This window comes from Thunnus maccoyii, chromosome 3 (assembly GCF_910596095.1).
Source record: "Thunnus maccoyii chromosome 3, fThuMac1.1, whole genome shotgun sequence".
NCBI classification, from domain to species: Eukaryota; Metazoa; Chordata; class Actinopteri; order Scombriformes; family Scombridae; genus Thunnus; species Thunnus maccoyii.
The window spans coordinates 33,079,499-33,094,931 of NC_056535.1; the positions used below are offsets into that span (position 1 = coordinate 33,079,499).

General features: G+C 39.0%; 1 protein-coding gene across 2 annotated transcripts in view; it reads left to right on the forward strand.

Moving 5' to 3' along the window:
* Window positions 1-736: 736 nt before the first annotated feature.
* Window positions 737-15,433, forward strand: part of angpt4 (angiopoietin 4) — a 74,083-nt gene continuing 59,386 nt past the window's right edge. The window contains exons 1-2 of one of the 2 annotated variants that reach the window (XM_042403893.1): window positions 737-1,031; window positions 1,232-2,102. In XM_042403893.1, the coding sequence (XP_042259827.1) occupies window positions 1,707-2,102 (396 nt within the window). In that variant the 5' untranslated portion in view covers window positions 737-1,031; window positions 1,232-1,706. Of the gene's footprint in view, window positions 2,103-15,433 lie in introns of both variants that reach the window. The other variant, XM_042403900.1, reaches the window with a different exon arrangement.

The window sequence follows — 15,433 nt, forward strand, 5'->3', positions numbered from 1 at the left end:
CAGATGTCACATCAGTCAAGATTTGGGATTTTTATCTTCTTGCACAAATCTGTAAGTGTGTCTCTTATCTCTCTGTTTTTATCAAAGAATTTTATCTGTATTTTTATCCGTCAACTTCTGCAGAACATTTTATCGCTGTGCAAATAAACTCAATAACTGACAACTCACATTGTCCCCCACATGTTGAGCTTGTGTTTCATAAGCCTGGGACCAAGCCATCTGTCTGGAACTAATCTTTGTATGTATTTCCATGTAGAGTGAAGAACGGCAGGACAGATGAGAGGCAGTGAGAAGGTAGATCCGGCTGGTTTTTGAACCACAAGTACGTGAACTACGCGGTTTTGCCTTGGCCCCCTGATCTCCCACGATGCCCCAGAGCATGGCTGTGTTTAGAGGACAGAATGAAATCTCCAGCCTCCAGTTGCTGACTCAGTATGAATGACCATACAAGGCATCAGGATTTACTTCAGAACTGAAAGATCAGTCAGGAAGGAAGATTACAGCAGCCACTAGACCCCATTCAGATCTCTCTCTCTGTTTCTCTCTTTTCTGTCTTTCCTCTGTCATCAGCATAGTTTCTTTTTCTGCCTTCTCTTTCTCAACATTTGTCTTTTTCTCTTATCTGGCTGTCTTTTCTTTTTTTGCCTCCCCTTGTCTCTTTTTCAATCCCTTAATCTTCCTCTTTTTCTTTTTCTGGCTTCCACTAATTCCTTCTTTCCTTCCTTCCCTCCTTTTCTTTTCCTCTCAGCCCACAAATAGAGAGGGTACTTTGTTAGACCTCCCTCAGGTCTCCTGTCCCTCCACTCCTCCCTCTCCTTCTACTTCTTTTCTCTCTCCTCCTCCTCCTCCTCCTCTGCCCTCCCTCGCTCATTCCTCGTTTCCTCAGCCAGCCCCAGATAAGAAGGGGGCAGAAGTATTTCTCTTCGGCCACTTCTGAAACTGGAGCCACCAGAGAAGGATGGGAAGAAAAAAAGACTCTATTTTTTCTCTCTTCTGTGTTCTTTTATTCCTGGACATTTGAGGATCAAGAGGTTCATTTTAGTCATCTTACATTGACATTCAACTTTAAATCTTCTCTTTTTTTCTCATGCTTTTATTTGTCCTTTAAACATTTCTTTCATTCTCTTAGTCAAACTGGACTTTCGCTATTTCCCATCCTTGTTCAGACCAGTGTGGCCCAAATCAACTTCTCCTCTCTTTTTATCCACTTTGCTTTCTCTCCATCCTTCAGTGGGTCTGGACCTGCACCTAGTACTTTAAGAACAGGAGGGAATGTCAAGAAAATCATAAAAGACCTGCTCAGGGTCAAGCCAATGGACCCATCCTGAAGAGCAACCTGACCACAGAGCAAAATTAAGACCCAAGGAGGGAGACAAGAAGAAAGGAGATGAATCCCATGTTGTCTGATGCACATCTTCACCACAAGTGAAGAAGGAAGTGGAGATCACAGAATAGGTGTTGTTTTCTCTTTCTGCATTTAAAAACGTTAAGTGATTCTCTAGAATTCAACAGAACAAGATAAAGTGACGTAGTGCAGACTCGTACCTCTGGGACTGAGTGGTATGTGCAAAGACTCCTGCTGCAACCTGCTGCATCCTGCACACAGATGTTTTCCTGAAGTGAATCAGGGTCAAAGTGTGAACGAGCTTCTCTTGACCCTCTTTGCACTGAGAGAAAACACTTAAAGAATAGTTGAAGAGAGCATCATGAAAGGTTTATATCTCAGCTGCGGGTTGCTGGTGCTTCTGCTGCTTTGGACCTTGTTGGTCATCGCTGATGCAGCCGGTGTTGCGAACACGGATCGAGGAGGAGCTGGAAGAGGCCAGAGAAGAGGAGGTGGCGGTGGTGCGGGAGGAGGTGCGGAGAAGAGAAAAAGGTTTCATCGAATCCAACACGGGCAGTGCAGCTACACCTTCATCCTGCCGGAGCTGGACGGATGTCAGGGCACAGGACCGACGTCACAAACTGAACAATATGGCGGCTCTCGTGGCGGGGCAAGTGTCGTTCAGAGAGACTCGCCATCGATGTACGGCGAATTGTCGGCTCAGAAACTGCAGCATCTGCAGAACACGATGGAGAACAACACGCAGTGGTTGCAGAAGGTAAGGTCTCTTTTTCTTCTTGTTTGATGAGCGCAGATTCTTTGCATACCTCAGTATAACTTTACTGCTGAGGAGAAAAAAACAAAACAGTTAAAAAAGAACAAGCAGAGAGTGAACTTTCCATTCAAGTTTACAACTACAGCATCTTTATTGAGGAAAATGAAAGCATTCATGAAAATTTTGGTTCTTGAAGTTTTATAGAGAACACACAAACAGACCAAAATGGTGAAGTTCAGTAGATCATAGGGCTGCAACTAAAGATTATTTTCATTATCGAACACGCTGCCGATTGTTTTCTTGATTAATCCTTTAATCATTTAATCAATGGAATGTTTAAAAATAGTGAAAATTTGCTATTTCTGAGAGGCCACAGTGACGTCTTCAACTCGCAGAAACAGAAAACTGTCACATTTGAGAAGCTGGAACCAAAGAACGTTTGGTATTTTTGCATGAATAATGACTGTAATCATTATTTGATTGTTAAAGTTGTTGCTGATTAATTTTTTTTTCGATCGACTAATCAATTAATCAACCAAACTCTAGTAGGTTGCGTGCAGGAGCTTTTATTTTAGATGCTGAGGTGTGTTCCCACATTCAAAACAGACCCTACAGTTAAAACTGATGCAATAAAACCACAGTGTAGTAAAAAATGTCTATCCATTAATCAGTCATGGAGATATTATTATCTATCATTTTGTCATCCTGTTTTTCTTTACTGTAATTTTTGCTTTCTTGGTCTACTCTGCACACACAACATCTATTTCCTGTCTGTCCATTCTGGAAGAGGAATCCCTCCTCTGTTGCTCTTCCTGTGGTTTCTTCCATCTTTTCCTCATTAAAGGGTTTTTTAAGGGGGGTTTCCTTGTTAGAATTGAGGCTGTAAGGACGGAGGATGTTGTTTTGCTGTATATATTGTAAAGACCCTTCAGGCAAATTTGTGATTTGTGATATTGGGCTATATAGATAATAACCCCAAGAGGGAAATTTGGGGACATCACTGGGTGCGTCAGGTGGTAGCAGAATTTAAATACACACAATGAATGGAGGCTGAACATCACACAAGAATATGGTGGAGTGTGTGGTAGTCATGACATATTAACTGTATGTGTGTGTGTGGTTGTGAGATATTGATGTATATTCCATCTTGAACTGTTTAAGCCCTGAAAGCTCTCAATAGACAAGAGAAATACTGAAATAAGTTTGTAAAACACAATCAATGCTTTGTTTTGTCGAAGAAACTCAGGATTCCTTTAACAGATGTGACAGGTATATGTGCCTCTGCAGCTGTATGTGCACAGTGTGTGTGTGTGTGTGTGTGTGTGTGTGTGTGTGTGTGTGTGTGTGTGTGTTCATGTGTGCAGTAACAGGTTCGATTTTCTTGTTTGGTTGATCTGTAGGACAGAGATCAAAGTTTCAGGTTATGACTCTGGATGAGTGGCAGCTGGTTTTAATCAGCAGAGGAGCAGAAAGTTCTTTCCCTCCTGTTGTCTTAACAATCTATAATTCTTCCATCTGTGGTTTTAGTAGAACTGTGACTCCACGGTGCATAATGAGTAACTGTAAAAGCCTGCTCCATCATTATTTTGCATCTATCCTGCGTAAGTACCTCAGTAGAATGTCATTAACATGTTGCCATGAAAAACGGAGCACTTATGACAGCTGTGAAGGATCAAGTGTGAGTCGTTAATCATGAAAACATGTTATTTATTCTAAACTGATGTCTGATGAAGTTCTAAGTGACATTTTCTAAAGCATAGTCAGCTTTCTTTCATTCCTCATGAATCTCACACAAATTTGAGCAGAACCTCAACTCCAGGGGGTTTGAACATGTACTTTTTACCAATCTACTACTTTTTATTTCTGAAAATATTCCTGTTTCTACTATTATTTACCATTTACGTCTTATTTGAAACGTATGTTCCCGTCTTTGTCTCTGCTAACTCTGTTGTCCCGTGGAGGCTGCAGACAGACACACAGTAAGTTGTCTCCAGTTGCTTCTTTTCACCTGCCAGTGATGAGCTTCACTGGATAACATGTGGCAGGTTCCCCCAGCACCACTGTGCAGGCGACCAGACCAACCAGTAGGAGTCCCTGGTGCGGTAACAAGGACGAGAACCCTCACTGGCTTCCCACCACCGACACAAACTGTTGAATGGTAGGTGGTAGAAATCAGGGGAGGTGAAGAATGACATGCATGAAAAGTTCTCAGCTGCAATCAAAGTGGGGATGTTATGATACACCTTAGGCCTGAAAATGTGATTTAAAAGAAAATAAAAATAAAGCAAATTTGTTTAGCAAGCGAAGGCTGTAACTCTGGTTACGAGTCCTACGTTGGAATTGGAGCCAGATCTGCGGAAACAATTCAGTTTGAATCGTTGTTAATAATTTAATAGGTTAAAATATATTAACCAACAATGCAGAAGATGAGGGACATGGAGCCTCCTGCTGTTTTATGAGATGGAGTTACACATGTTTTCGCTGACCGCACAAATAAACTGGCGGAGAAGGTGGCGAAGCGATACGAAAATGGCTGGTTCAGGGTGTCGTCATCCATTTACGACTAATTGTGGGAGTGGAAATGAGGCTCATATATTTGCACCCTTCCTCAGTGACTGAGATTTATAAAACATAAAACAGCTTTATAATCTGACGAAAACAATGAGTATGTATATTTCTGGCTTTGTGCGTACAAACTGTTTCAGTCATGAGTCTGACCAGAGTTTTATGCATCTGGCCCCGGGACTGTTATTACACGTTTCCAACTAAATCAAAGCTAAAGTTTTGAACTTTATAAGCAGCATCCCCCCTGCTTTGAGTATAAATGCATTTTAATGGTGGCAGTAAATGTTAAAAGATTTCCAGGACCGACAAAATTGGAGCGACAGTATTTGTGCGTCTCAGGGACATCTGTTCCAGCTACGCAGCTGTTTCCAGCAGTGAACAACACACACCACTCCCCCATGTAGATAAGGTATGCATATTATCTTATATAAAACTGATCAGACTCATGTCTGTTGTGGGGACATGGGGGTAACCTAACCTAACCCTATATGCAGTATATTCATAATGTTGCAGGTTATTTACTGTTGAAGGCTGCAACACTTTTTATTAATAAAAAATGGGTCACATTAGTTTAAATTGCTGATGTGTCCAACACATCCTGTCTGAACTTATTTATGTCCTCTAATGCAGCTTAAAGTTGTACAGCTGTTTGCTGTTTAATACTTTGGATTTTATGGCCAATTGTTGACTAGTGACTGATTGGACCTCCATTATATTAAATGAAGTCATTATTTTGTGTAATTTAATTTATAAGTATTTTGGTGTTTACTGAATCTGTTCTTTATATTCCAAATCTACTCTGATTGTGCGTCGAACATGCAGGTCACGTCAGCGGTTAATGATGCTTTTAGTGTGGAAAAGCGTCCAGTCTTTTATATATTGTTAGCAATTAATCAACTATTGATTGTTAACATGACTGACTGGCGGTTAAAGAAATTGCTTAAATTTGCATCCCTAGTGGAGACATTTCAAAATGGATCTACAACATAATTGACAGTTTCTGACTCAGACATCAAGATAAATCATTCCTTATGTGACTGCGGTTGTCACTGGGCTTTGCTGTGGAAAAAATGCAGTGGAAAACATCTGAAATACATGGTTTTGTGTTGTGGTGATGATCAGATGTACGACGATGACTAATACACTAGCCTCTGCTGTGCACAGACCACACAACCTTTATTTGGTTATGTAATTGTTGCAGTCGCTCTGTCATCTGAAAGTTAAACTATTCGGTCAGATTCCTGCTGACGTGCAGAATGAAGTGATTTGGTTGCAGCAGGTGATGTTGATCCCTGAAATCAAGTTGGTGAAAGAAAACATTTTTCAAAGGAATCTGTGTGCGGGGAGTCCCCATTTATCATCATTAGAATCATTTCAGTGTTACAGAAGAGTGAGAACAGCAGCGTGAATAATGCTTCTGTTTTAGAAGTCAGAGCCTATATGAATCATAATTCTCACAGAAGGAATGCTGAGTTAACAGCAGATTTATTTTGCTTTCTAAATGTTGGGTATATCCATCATGGCCTCCACAAAGTCGAAACGTACTGTAAATGATGTCAAGGGAAAAAATTACAACTTCCTCATTCCTTAGCACTACCCACAACCTTTCAAGCAGACTGGTGTCCTGAAAATTTTGTAGCCGAGTGATTAATTGGTTTCTGTAACTGAATAGCCTTAAAGTTTAACCAAAGTTGTTTACACTTGGTTTTGAGCTAAACTTATCATGTGCCAAACATGAAAATAGTGTGACGTAGCTGTAGTCGGTGTTGTAGCAAGAGCACTGAAGTCTCCATTGTGAAATAAACTATAAAGATTTAAAGTAACAATCTCAAAGATCTCTTTTGTTCTCTTCGGCGGTACCTATGGCGATAAGCTGTAACTACAGATGAATTTTTGGACATCACCTCCCAGAGATCCAAACAGTGTCGCCTGTGTGACGTCGGTGAGTTTGCAGTTGGCACCTGTGACGCAACGCTAGCAGAGACAAAAACAGCACGCCACTTCACACACAAGTGAGCTGAAGAGCAAGTCTGCTGCATTAGCTCTGCCTTCCCTCTCTGGCGGACCAGAGAACCGTGACCTTGAAAGCAGTTGCTGCTTCTGTTCCTGTGGTGTAACTCACAGTTACTTGTTTTGAGTGTGTTGGTCAGGTGGAATATAGTCTATGGAAGGTTATAAACAGGCCTATCATTCATGGCTTTGACCAATCTTGCTTTTAGAGGTAGGCTATATAACCGGAGCGCCCCTTATTTTGAAAGATACACATGTTTAGTGACAGGAAATAGTTCTGGCGGCTATGCGTGTCTGATGTTTTTACAGTGAGGTTCAGTTGCTTGACAGTGGAGTTTGACAGCAATAAAGACTGTGAACTTATGCTCTACAGGTCTCTTGCTGGAATTCCTTAACGCACAACACAACAATTATTGCCATTCTATATTGTTCTTAAATGATCTGAGGGGATTTGTATCATCCATATTACCAGTAACATAGTTCAGTTCAGTTCAGCTCAGAACTTATTGTCCCACTGGGGGAAATTTGGCTTGCAGCAGAGCACAGATAAACAGTACAAACAGTACAAGAATAAAATCAATAAAATATGGGTTTTGTACAGGAGAGTACACACATAACAGCACAACAATAATATCTGTAAAAAGATGGATTTTGTATAGGATTAAGATAAAATGCTGCAGTGCTAGGAAAAAAGGAAAACTGAAATCTATTACACTTTGCTCTGGGAACCTTGTACCTCTAACCTGAAAAGAGAAGATAAAATGCCTTAAAGAGAGGATGGTCTGGACTCCCTAAAATCAATCCTGCCTTCCTTAAGACCAGACGATAAAAGACGTTTGGCAAGCTGCTTGCCGATGACCTTGCTGAACCACCTTAACAATGTCGCCAAGACTTTTTTGCTTTGGACAAAAAAGGAAAAGGTTTTGGAAAAGGTTCAAACTGACTCAAAGAAAGATCTATAAAATAGCACCATTAATTTACAGTCAAGACATGAAGCCTTCGTAGGAAAGGATACAGGATACAGTCATTGTTGGCCTTTCTTACAGATTGCCGCAGTGTTCACATCAAAGTTAAGTTTCTTGTCAATGACGCCAAGAAACTTGTAGTTCTCAACTATATCTACTCCCTGACCTCGGTCTTGTGGGAATGATGCTGATCTTCTAAAGTCAATCACCATGTCTTATGTTTTAGTAATATTCAGCCTCAGAAAATGATCGTCACACCAGAGTGAGTCACCAAAGTCATCATCGACAGACCCATGAGATGTCTCCCCGTCTCGGGGTAGACTGATGATAACAGTGTTGTCAGCGAATTTAAGGATGTGTCATCATTATACTGACTCACTGGTATAGAGGATTTACAGTCAAGGGGAAAGAACAGATGCTTGTGGTGCTCCAGTGGAAGACGAGGCACCATTAACCCTGACCTTCTCAGGGCTACATGTTAGGGAAATCATCTAACAATGCTAACATCAAGATTAAAAAGAGACAGCAGTTTATTGGCTAAAATGAGAGGCTGGGTTGTATTGAAAGCAGACGAAAAGTCAATAAATAAAAGTCTTGTATGAGTTTTTGTGCCCTCTAGGTGCTTATACAAATAGTGAAGTAAAGTGGCAGTTGTGGCCTGCTGGTTTTATAGGCAGATAACATGGAGTCTAGTAACCCCTCAATCCTAGCGTGGAGGAAAAAATGATATTAGAAGTGCATTGTTGGAGAAAATACTCTATTATTATATTAATATTCTGATGATCATTAATCCAGTGTAGAAGTGTATTCAGCTGATCAGTTTTGTCTTTAAAGAACATGATGCACCATGACTCTATTGACCTTTATATGCTGTAACCACATTGTTCTGTTTTTAAGTAAGACGTCTCGCCAACATGTCTCGCACCTTGTTTGTGTGGGCAAATTAATGCCCAGTCTGTTAGGAAAGAAGAAGCAGAAAAGGTTATCTGAAGTGCATGAAACACGCTGACCGTGGTTCTAAGAAGCGATTGGTGGAAAAAAGGGGAACTTAATGCAAGAACTGGAAGCTGTACAAGACTGGCATGACACCATATATGGAATTATTATTAATAATCTTGCAGGAAACAGACAGAAAAGTGTGACTGCACGCAAGGTGCTTGTGTTGACAGTTGTGTTGGGCAGAAGCTGAAAGGATAAAGTGTGTGTGTGAGCTGTTCAAGGTGGTCCTCTCTCTGCAGAGCTCGGTGAGCCTGCATGCTTAAGTGATTTATTAAAGGAAGTTGGACTGCAAAATAATACTGTGTCTGTGGTATTTAGTTATGACACTAGCTGTTGCTCAATCAGCCTCTCAAATGACTTGATCACCAGTGAGGTAAGTGCTACTGGCCTGAGATCATTGAGCTTTTTGGGGGATTTGTTCTTTACAGCCTCTTCGCCCATGGAGTGAATAGAAAGACAGGACCGAACTGTACGTGTGCAACTCGTTACATGTATATCAAATAACATAACGAGCTGCACACGCAAAGCTGTTCAGTTCCACTGGCGAGATGACGCCAACCTTCATAACACACCATACAACTAAGTAGTTTTAGCAATTTGTCACTTTCATTTAACATTTTAAGAAATATATGTATTAAAAAATTAAAGAAGACCCAGAAAAAATATGGAGGACATGAGTTTGGTGTCCTCAATGGTAGCTACAGGCCTGAAGTAAACGTAAGTTTACTTGTGTTGAAAACTGTTCAGATGAGCAGCTCTTTTGATGAGTTGAGTGTCAGTTTCAGTTTTTCCTCCAATCCTCCTAATTTCGACGGTGACCATCTTTTCTTTATCATAAAACTTACAAATTGGCCTCTGAAAGGAAAGAAGGAACAAAGTAAAACTTGTTTTTTACATTACTGGAGTTTACTTTGTAATTCTTGGCTCTCCAGAACAGAACAGTTAAACCCAACAAATTATTATTAAAATCTGGAACTTTCCACCTGTAACTGTACAACACTGTTGGCCGAGCAGTGTTTAACCTTGTTGTTGACATGGATATACTGGACTGTATTAACTTCTGAAGTGATGAAGTTAGACGTCAATGTGAATGTCAACTGAACAGCTGCAACCTGATGAGTGTGAAGACAGTAACAGTAAATGCACCACATAGGACTGCAACTAATGATTATTTTCATTATCGATTAATCTGTTGATTATTTTTTTCGATCTATAAAATGTCAGAGAGAGGTGAAAATTTAGATGACGTTCTCAAATGTCTTGTTTTGTCCACAAACCAGATATTCAGTTTACTGTCACAGAGGAGTAAAGACACCAGAAAATATTCACATTTGAAAAGCTGGAATCAGAGAATTTGGAAATGTTTTCTTAAAAAATGACTCAAAACAATAAATTAATTATCACAATGGTTGATGATTTATTTTCTGGCATCGACTAATCGATTAATCAACTAATCATTGCAGCTCTACACCATTTAGTGTTTGATCACACTCGGCCATGTCGACAGATGTAATTAATATAATGTATTTGATGTTAGATGACATTTGTAAAGTGAGCTTCATGTTAAATTAGTATTAGTGTAGCAGTATTACTTATTCTAAGATGTTCACAAAAGGTGAAAGAAACGTCTCTTTTAGAGCTAAAATGATTAGTCGATTAATTGATCTGTAAAAAATCATTTGAATCATCCATCAAGCAAAAATACCAAACGTTCTCTCATTCCAGCTTCTCAGTTTTGAGGAATTGCTGCTTGTTTGACAGTAATCTGAATATCTGGGTTTCGGGCTGTTGATGACAACATCTTGGAATTTTTCATTGTTTTCTGACCTTTTTATAGAGTAAGTGATTCATTGGGAAAATAATAAGCAGCTTAACTGATTGAAGCCTTGATTTGTTTTACATTTTAAAGTGAGAAATGTATTCATAGATTTGATGTAAACACAGCCATCAGTGGGTCAACAAACAGCAGAACAATAGATAAACCATTCATACATTCAGACCTTAAGTATTTCAATAATTGTGACGCAGACAGAGGATTGGAAAGGTCATTTTATCCTCAATTTCTTTTGTTTTTGCCCAGCGAGTGTGGTTGCTATGCAGCTTTACTCTCCTTAGAAACAAACTCTGCATCCCCGGAGCTTGAAGAAATAAATCAGATTTCCTCATCGTAACAGTTTGATGCACAGCAGAACAGATTGTGATTGATACATTTCTCGGGTTTAGATACATTCCAGTGTAAATGGAGCGAAGAATTTCATTATTTCTGCTGCCCACCAGAGCTGATCCTGTCTGGGAAGTGCTTTCTTCTCTAGCTGAAGGAGGGATTGAATTACTTACTGGAAAGATTTTAATCAGCAGAGAGTGTAAATTCAGAGTGGTGCTTCACTGGATTAAACCACTGAGATTCCAGCGGCAACAAGCCGATACGTGTGAGATTAATGTGTATATAAGAGCCTGCATGCATACGTGTGTGTGTCGGTGTGTTTACCACCCACGCTGTTAAACCTCAGAGGAGACGTGGGTCAAGTCCAGAGCTGAGACAGAGGGCTGACCTTTAACCTTTCACCTTCAGGGTTCAGTCAGGGTCTGCCCTCCATATCTGTTCACTCTTTGACTCCAAAACATCAAACCACCGTCCTCTCATCAGAGCTTTAATTCAATTCAGATAAAAGATAACTGCGTCTCCTCTTTCTTTCTTTGCTCTGATGTCTTTGTCTCAGTTTCTGTGTCCCTACCTTTCTCCTTTTTCACCTCCTTCCTCTTTTATCCCCCCACTCCTGAAAGCCATAGCACCAAAGCATCATAGAGTTAAAGGTGTTTTTAGGGTTGAAGTAAATTAACTTCCACATAAATTCATCCTCATGGGGGCAGATATTATTCCAATCTGGTTTGATTTTGTATCTCTATTCAGATTAAAAGAGAAATGTTTCTGTATAATTTGGTTCCAGATCTTCAGAATACTATTTTATAGTTTATAGAATTGTTATGTAACCTTTATTTAACCAGGTAAAGATTAAAATCTCTTTTTCAAAGGAGACCTGGCCACGATTGTAGCATTAAAGCGACATTAAAACAATAAATACAATATAAACAGGTCAAGAAAACTGTCATATACAACACAAAAAAGCATAAAGAATCTCCCGTTATGTTTACTAAGCTTGTAAGTTGTCGCAACTGATGATTATATCCTGGATGAATGTATTTAGCCGTTTGTGTTTTTTTTACAAGAGCCCAAAGTGACGTCTTCAAATTACTTGTTTAGTCTGATTAAAGAGTCCAAACCCCCAAAATATTCAGTTAACTATAACATAAGACAAGAAAATACATGAAAATCATCATATTTGAGAAGCTGAAACCACAGACTGTTTGGCATTTTCACTCGAAGAATGACTAAAATGTTTAATTGAAATAGTTGAAATTAGTTGCTGATTCATTTTCTGGTTAATCTACCAATCGTTTCAGCTCTCGTTTGTTACAAACCAAGTCTACATGCATACACAGGCTGTTCTGGACATAACTTCTGTTCTCCTTGTAAACGGCATGCAAATGTAAGTATTTTGAAACAATAAAAGAGATGAAAAGTTGCACAAGACAACATTTTTCCAACAGAAGCAGCTGTCCCGTGTCTAAGTCATGACGTCCGGCTGTACCAGAGAAAAATCTCCCATTCCCGCAACCTTGAAACTGAGACACAGTAGACTCCATTTGTTCAAATTCTTCTGAATATTTTTGTTTCTCATGCGGTCACTAGTGGCAAATGTTCTCTCTCAGAGCTCAGGAAGTCACAAATCAGATCTTAAAGCTGGAGTCCTTCACTTTGGTCAGGTTCAAACTGCGGCGAAGATGAAGGAGCATCTAGTGCGGCGACGTTTCGCCTCGTTGTTTTTGGACTGCAGTGACAATATCAACCGAACAGCTGTGATCTGTCAAAACTGACCTGATTTCTCACCAGCAGCCTGTTAAGAGCATCAGCTAAATGTGCTGTTTTAGTTTTTATACCACACTCCAGCATATAGTACATTTATTTGATAGCAATATGTAAGTTACCAAGAGTAAGAGTCTACACAGTCACAGTGGCGATGCTAACATGCTGATGTTTAGCAGGTATCATGATTACGATGTTCATCATCTTAATTTTGCGTGTTAATGAGCAACATGTCGATGGCCGAAGAGCAAAACCTCCTATCTGAAAAATGCACTTTTTTGAGAAAACTAAAAAAACTTGTTTTCTTGCACAATGCTATTTGTTAAGGATACCCAATACATAATACACTGTTTTTGGACTATATTATTATATTATGTCTTATAGATATTAATGCCTCACAAAGTGCAGATAGGAGCTTTTGCACTTGGTGCAAGTTGGAAGAGGTTCTACAAAACGATGCTCTAAGTTAATAATTAAAATTGAATTAAAAATAAAATTGTTTTCAGGTAAAAAGATGTAGTAAATGTAATAGTTACTACATTGTAGTATACTAGGGTCAGAATTCCTTAAATTCAGTAGTGATTGTGTAACTCACTCGTGCTGTAGCCTCTCTACACACCCAGGGACTCTGTGTTGTGCTTTTGTTTTGTTGTGTGATTTTTCTGTCACAACGAAGGGCGGGATTATCTTGCACACAGACTGAATATGAGCAGCCTTCCTTGTTCTCATCATCCAAAGTGAAATCCGCAAATCAGAAAATTCTGCAGATAGGAGGTTTTGTGCTTTGGCCATCGATTTGCTAATTGGCACTAAATGCAAAGTACAGCTGAGGCTGATGGGAATGTTATTAGTTTTGCATAAACCAAGATATTGGACAAATTTAAATTTTGACCTAATGGGTGTATAAGAGGAAAAGATATGGTCACCAAAAGGATTATATTTCATTTTGGGTGGAACATGTTTATAAAATTCATGGAAATCCATCCAATAATTGTTGAGACATTTCACTCAAATGTGATGTGAACCTCATAGTGACGCAAGAGGAAAATTCAGAGGATCACCAAAGTCAGTCAGATTCATCATGAATGTCCTTACAGAATGTTATAGCAATGTATTCAATCAGGGCTGCAACTATTTTCATCATCGATTAATCCGTCGACAGGTCCATAAAATGTCAGGAAATACTGAAAAATGTTATAATTTCTCAGAGTCAAAGGTGACGTCTTCATAAATCTTTTTTTGTTCGACCAAAAGACACAAAAGATTTTCAGTTTACTCTCATATATGACAAATCATTAAAGAAGTAGCTAAAGCCAGGAAATATTTGGCACTTTTGCTTGAAAATGATCTAAAACAATTAATATAAGATGAGACTTTATTGAGGGGTAATTTGCATGTTTGATTATTTATCAACAACTATTTTAGTTGCTGATAAATTTTCTATTTCTCAACTAACTGATTGATCAACTAATTGTTGTAACTCCACATGTAATAGTTGAGATATTTCAGTCAGGATCAAAGTGTTGCACCAACATTATCCTCCAAAGAGCCTTCATGCTATTGTGGCAAAAAAAAAACCAAAAAAACAACAGACATTTTAAAAGCTGCGGGGGATTTATCCTGATAAACTGAACTCGCTATCAATGGCTCTGTAAGGATAAGAAAATTGGCTTATTGGCATTACTACACAGGATTTGTGTGAGGTGAAGTGACCTTTAGCTGTAATATCAATAAAAATCACATCCACATGAGGATTAATGAGCAGTTTATTTCTAAAACAGTGATATTAACACCGATTCAAAGTGTGAAGTTGTTTTTCTCAAGTTTCCCCGCTTGCTCAGTCGTTCTTTACTTTCATGGGGCCGTGTGGCCTCTGCAGCGGCTTTCGAGAGACTCTGTCTGTAAACAGCAGTAAGTGAGGTAGTTAACAGGGGGCTTGTTTAGTTTTCTGCCAAATGACTGACTTCAAATGGACCTGCGCCTGAGAGAGAGAGAAACAGGAAAGCCGCTGTGGTCAGATCACAGCCCGACTATCAACTGCTGCTGCTGCTGCTACAATAAGATGCTTTGATGTGCTCAAAGGTTATTTTGATGATAACCCGGAGACACAAAGAGAAAGAAACCTGACGGGATAAGAAGGAGAAAATTGGATTTTAAAGAGAGAGACAGCACAAGATATGTGTTTGAACCTTAAACTGCAGCAGCCTGAGGAGAGTAAAGGGTTAAATCCACAGTTTCATGTCAAATGTCAGATAAGCGCCGGAGTTTCTGTGGTTTGTTGAACACGTACATTCTTAGATTGGAAAGGAAATATCATCATAAATTTTAGAAAATTTTATATGTGCCTCATTATGAGTTACAAGCAAGTTTATGCAACACGCACAGTATGTAAAAGGAGTAGAAACACTGTAGCTGGTAAATGCTTTCATTATAATTTAACTAGAGTTTCACAAACGTTCAGCAAAATATCAGCAGAGTGAAAACAAAAAAAATACTGAACATTTGTATGTTACATGTAGAAAAGTTTGACAAGGGTTTTTTAAATGTGGGAAAGATTATGAGTGATGATTAATGGCTTAATCCATTAGTCGATTGACAGGAAATTAAATATTTTCATAACTTAATAATCATTTTAGTCATTCTTTAAAAGAGAAATGCCAAAATTAGCTGGTGTCAGCTTCTCAAATGTGATGATTTAATGTTTTTCTTTGTCATTTATACAGATATTCAGTCCAGTACACCAGTTTAAAACATTCTAGTTGGGGATTTACAGCTCTAGACATTGTTTATTTCATTTTTATGTATGTTTTGTATATGTTTAATGATTTTTAAGCCCCAACAGAAGAGTGAGCTAATAACATAAACTGACT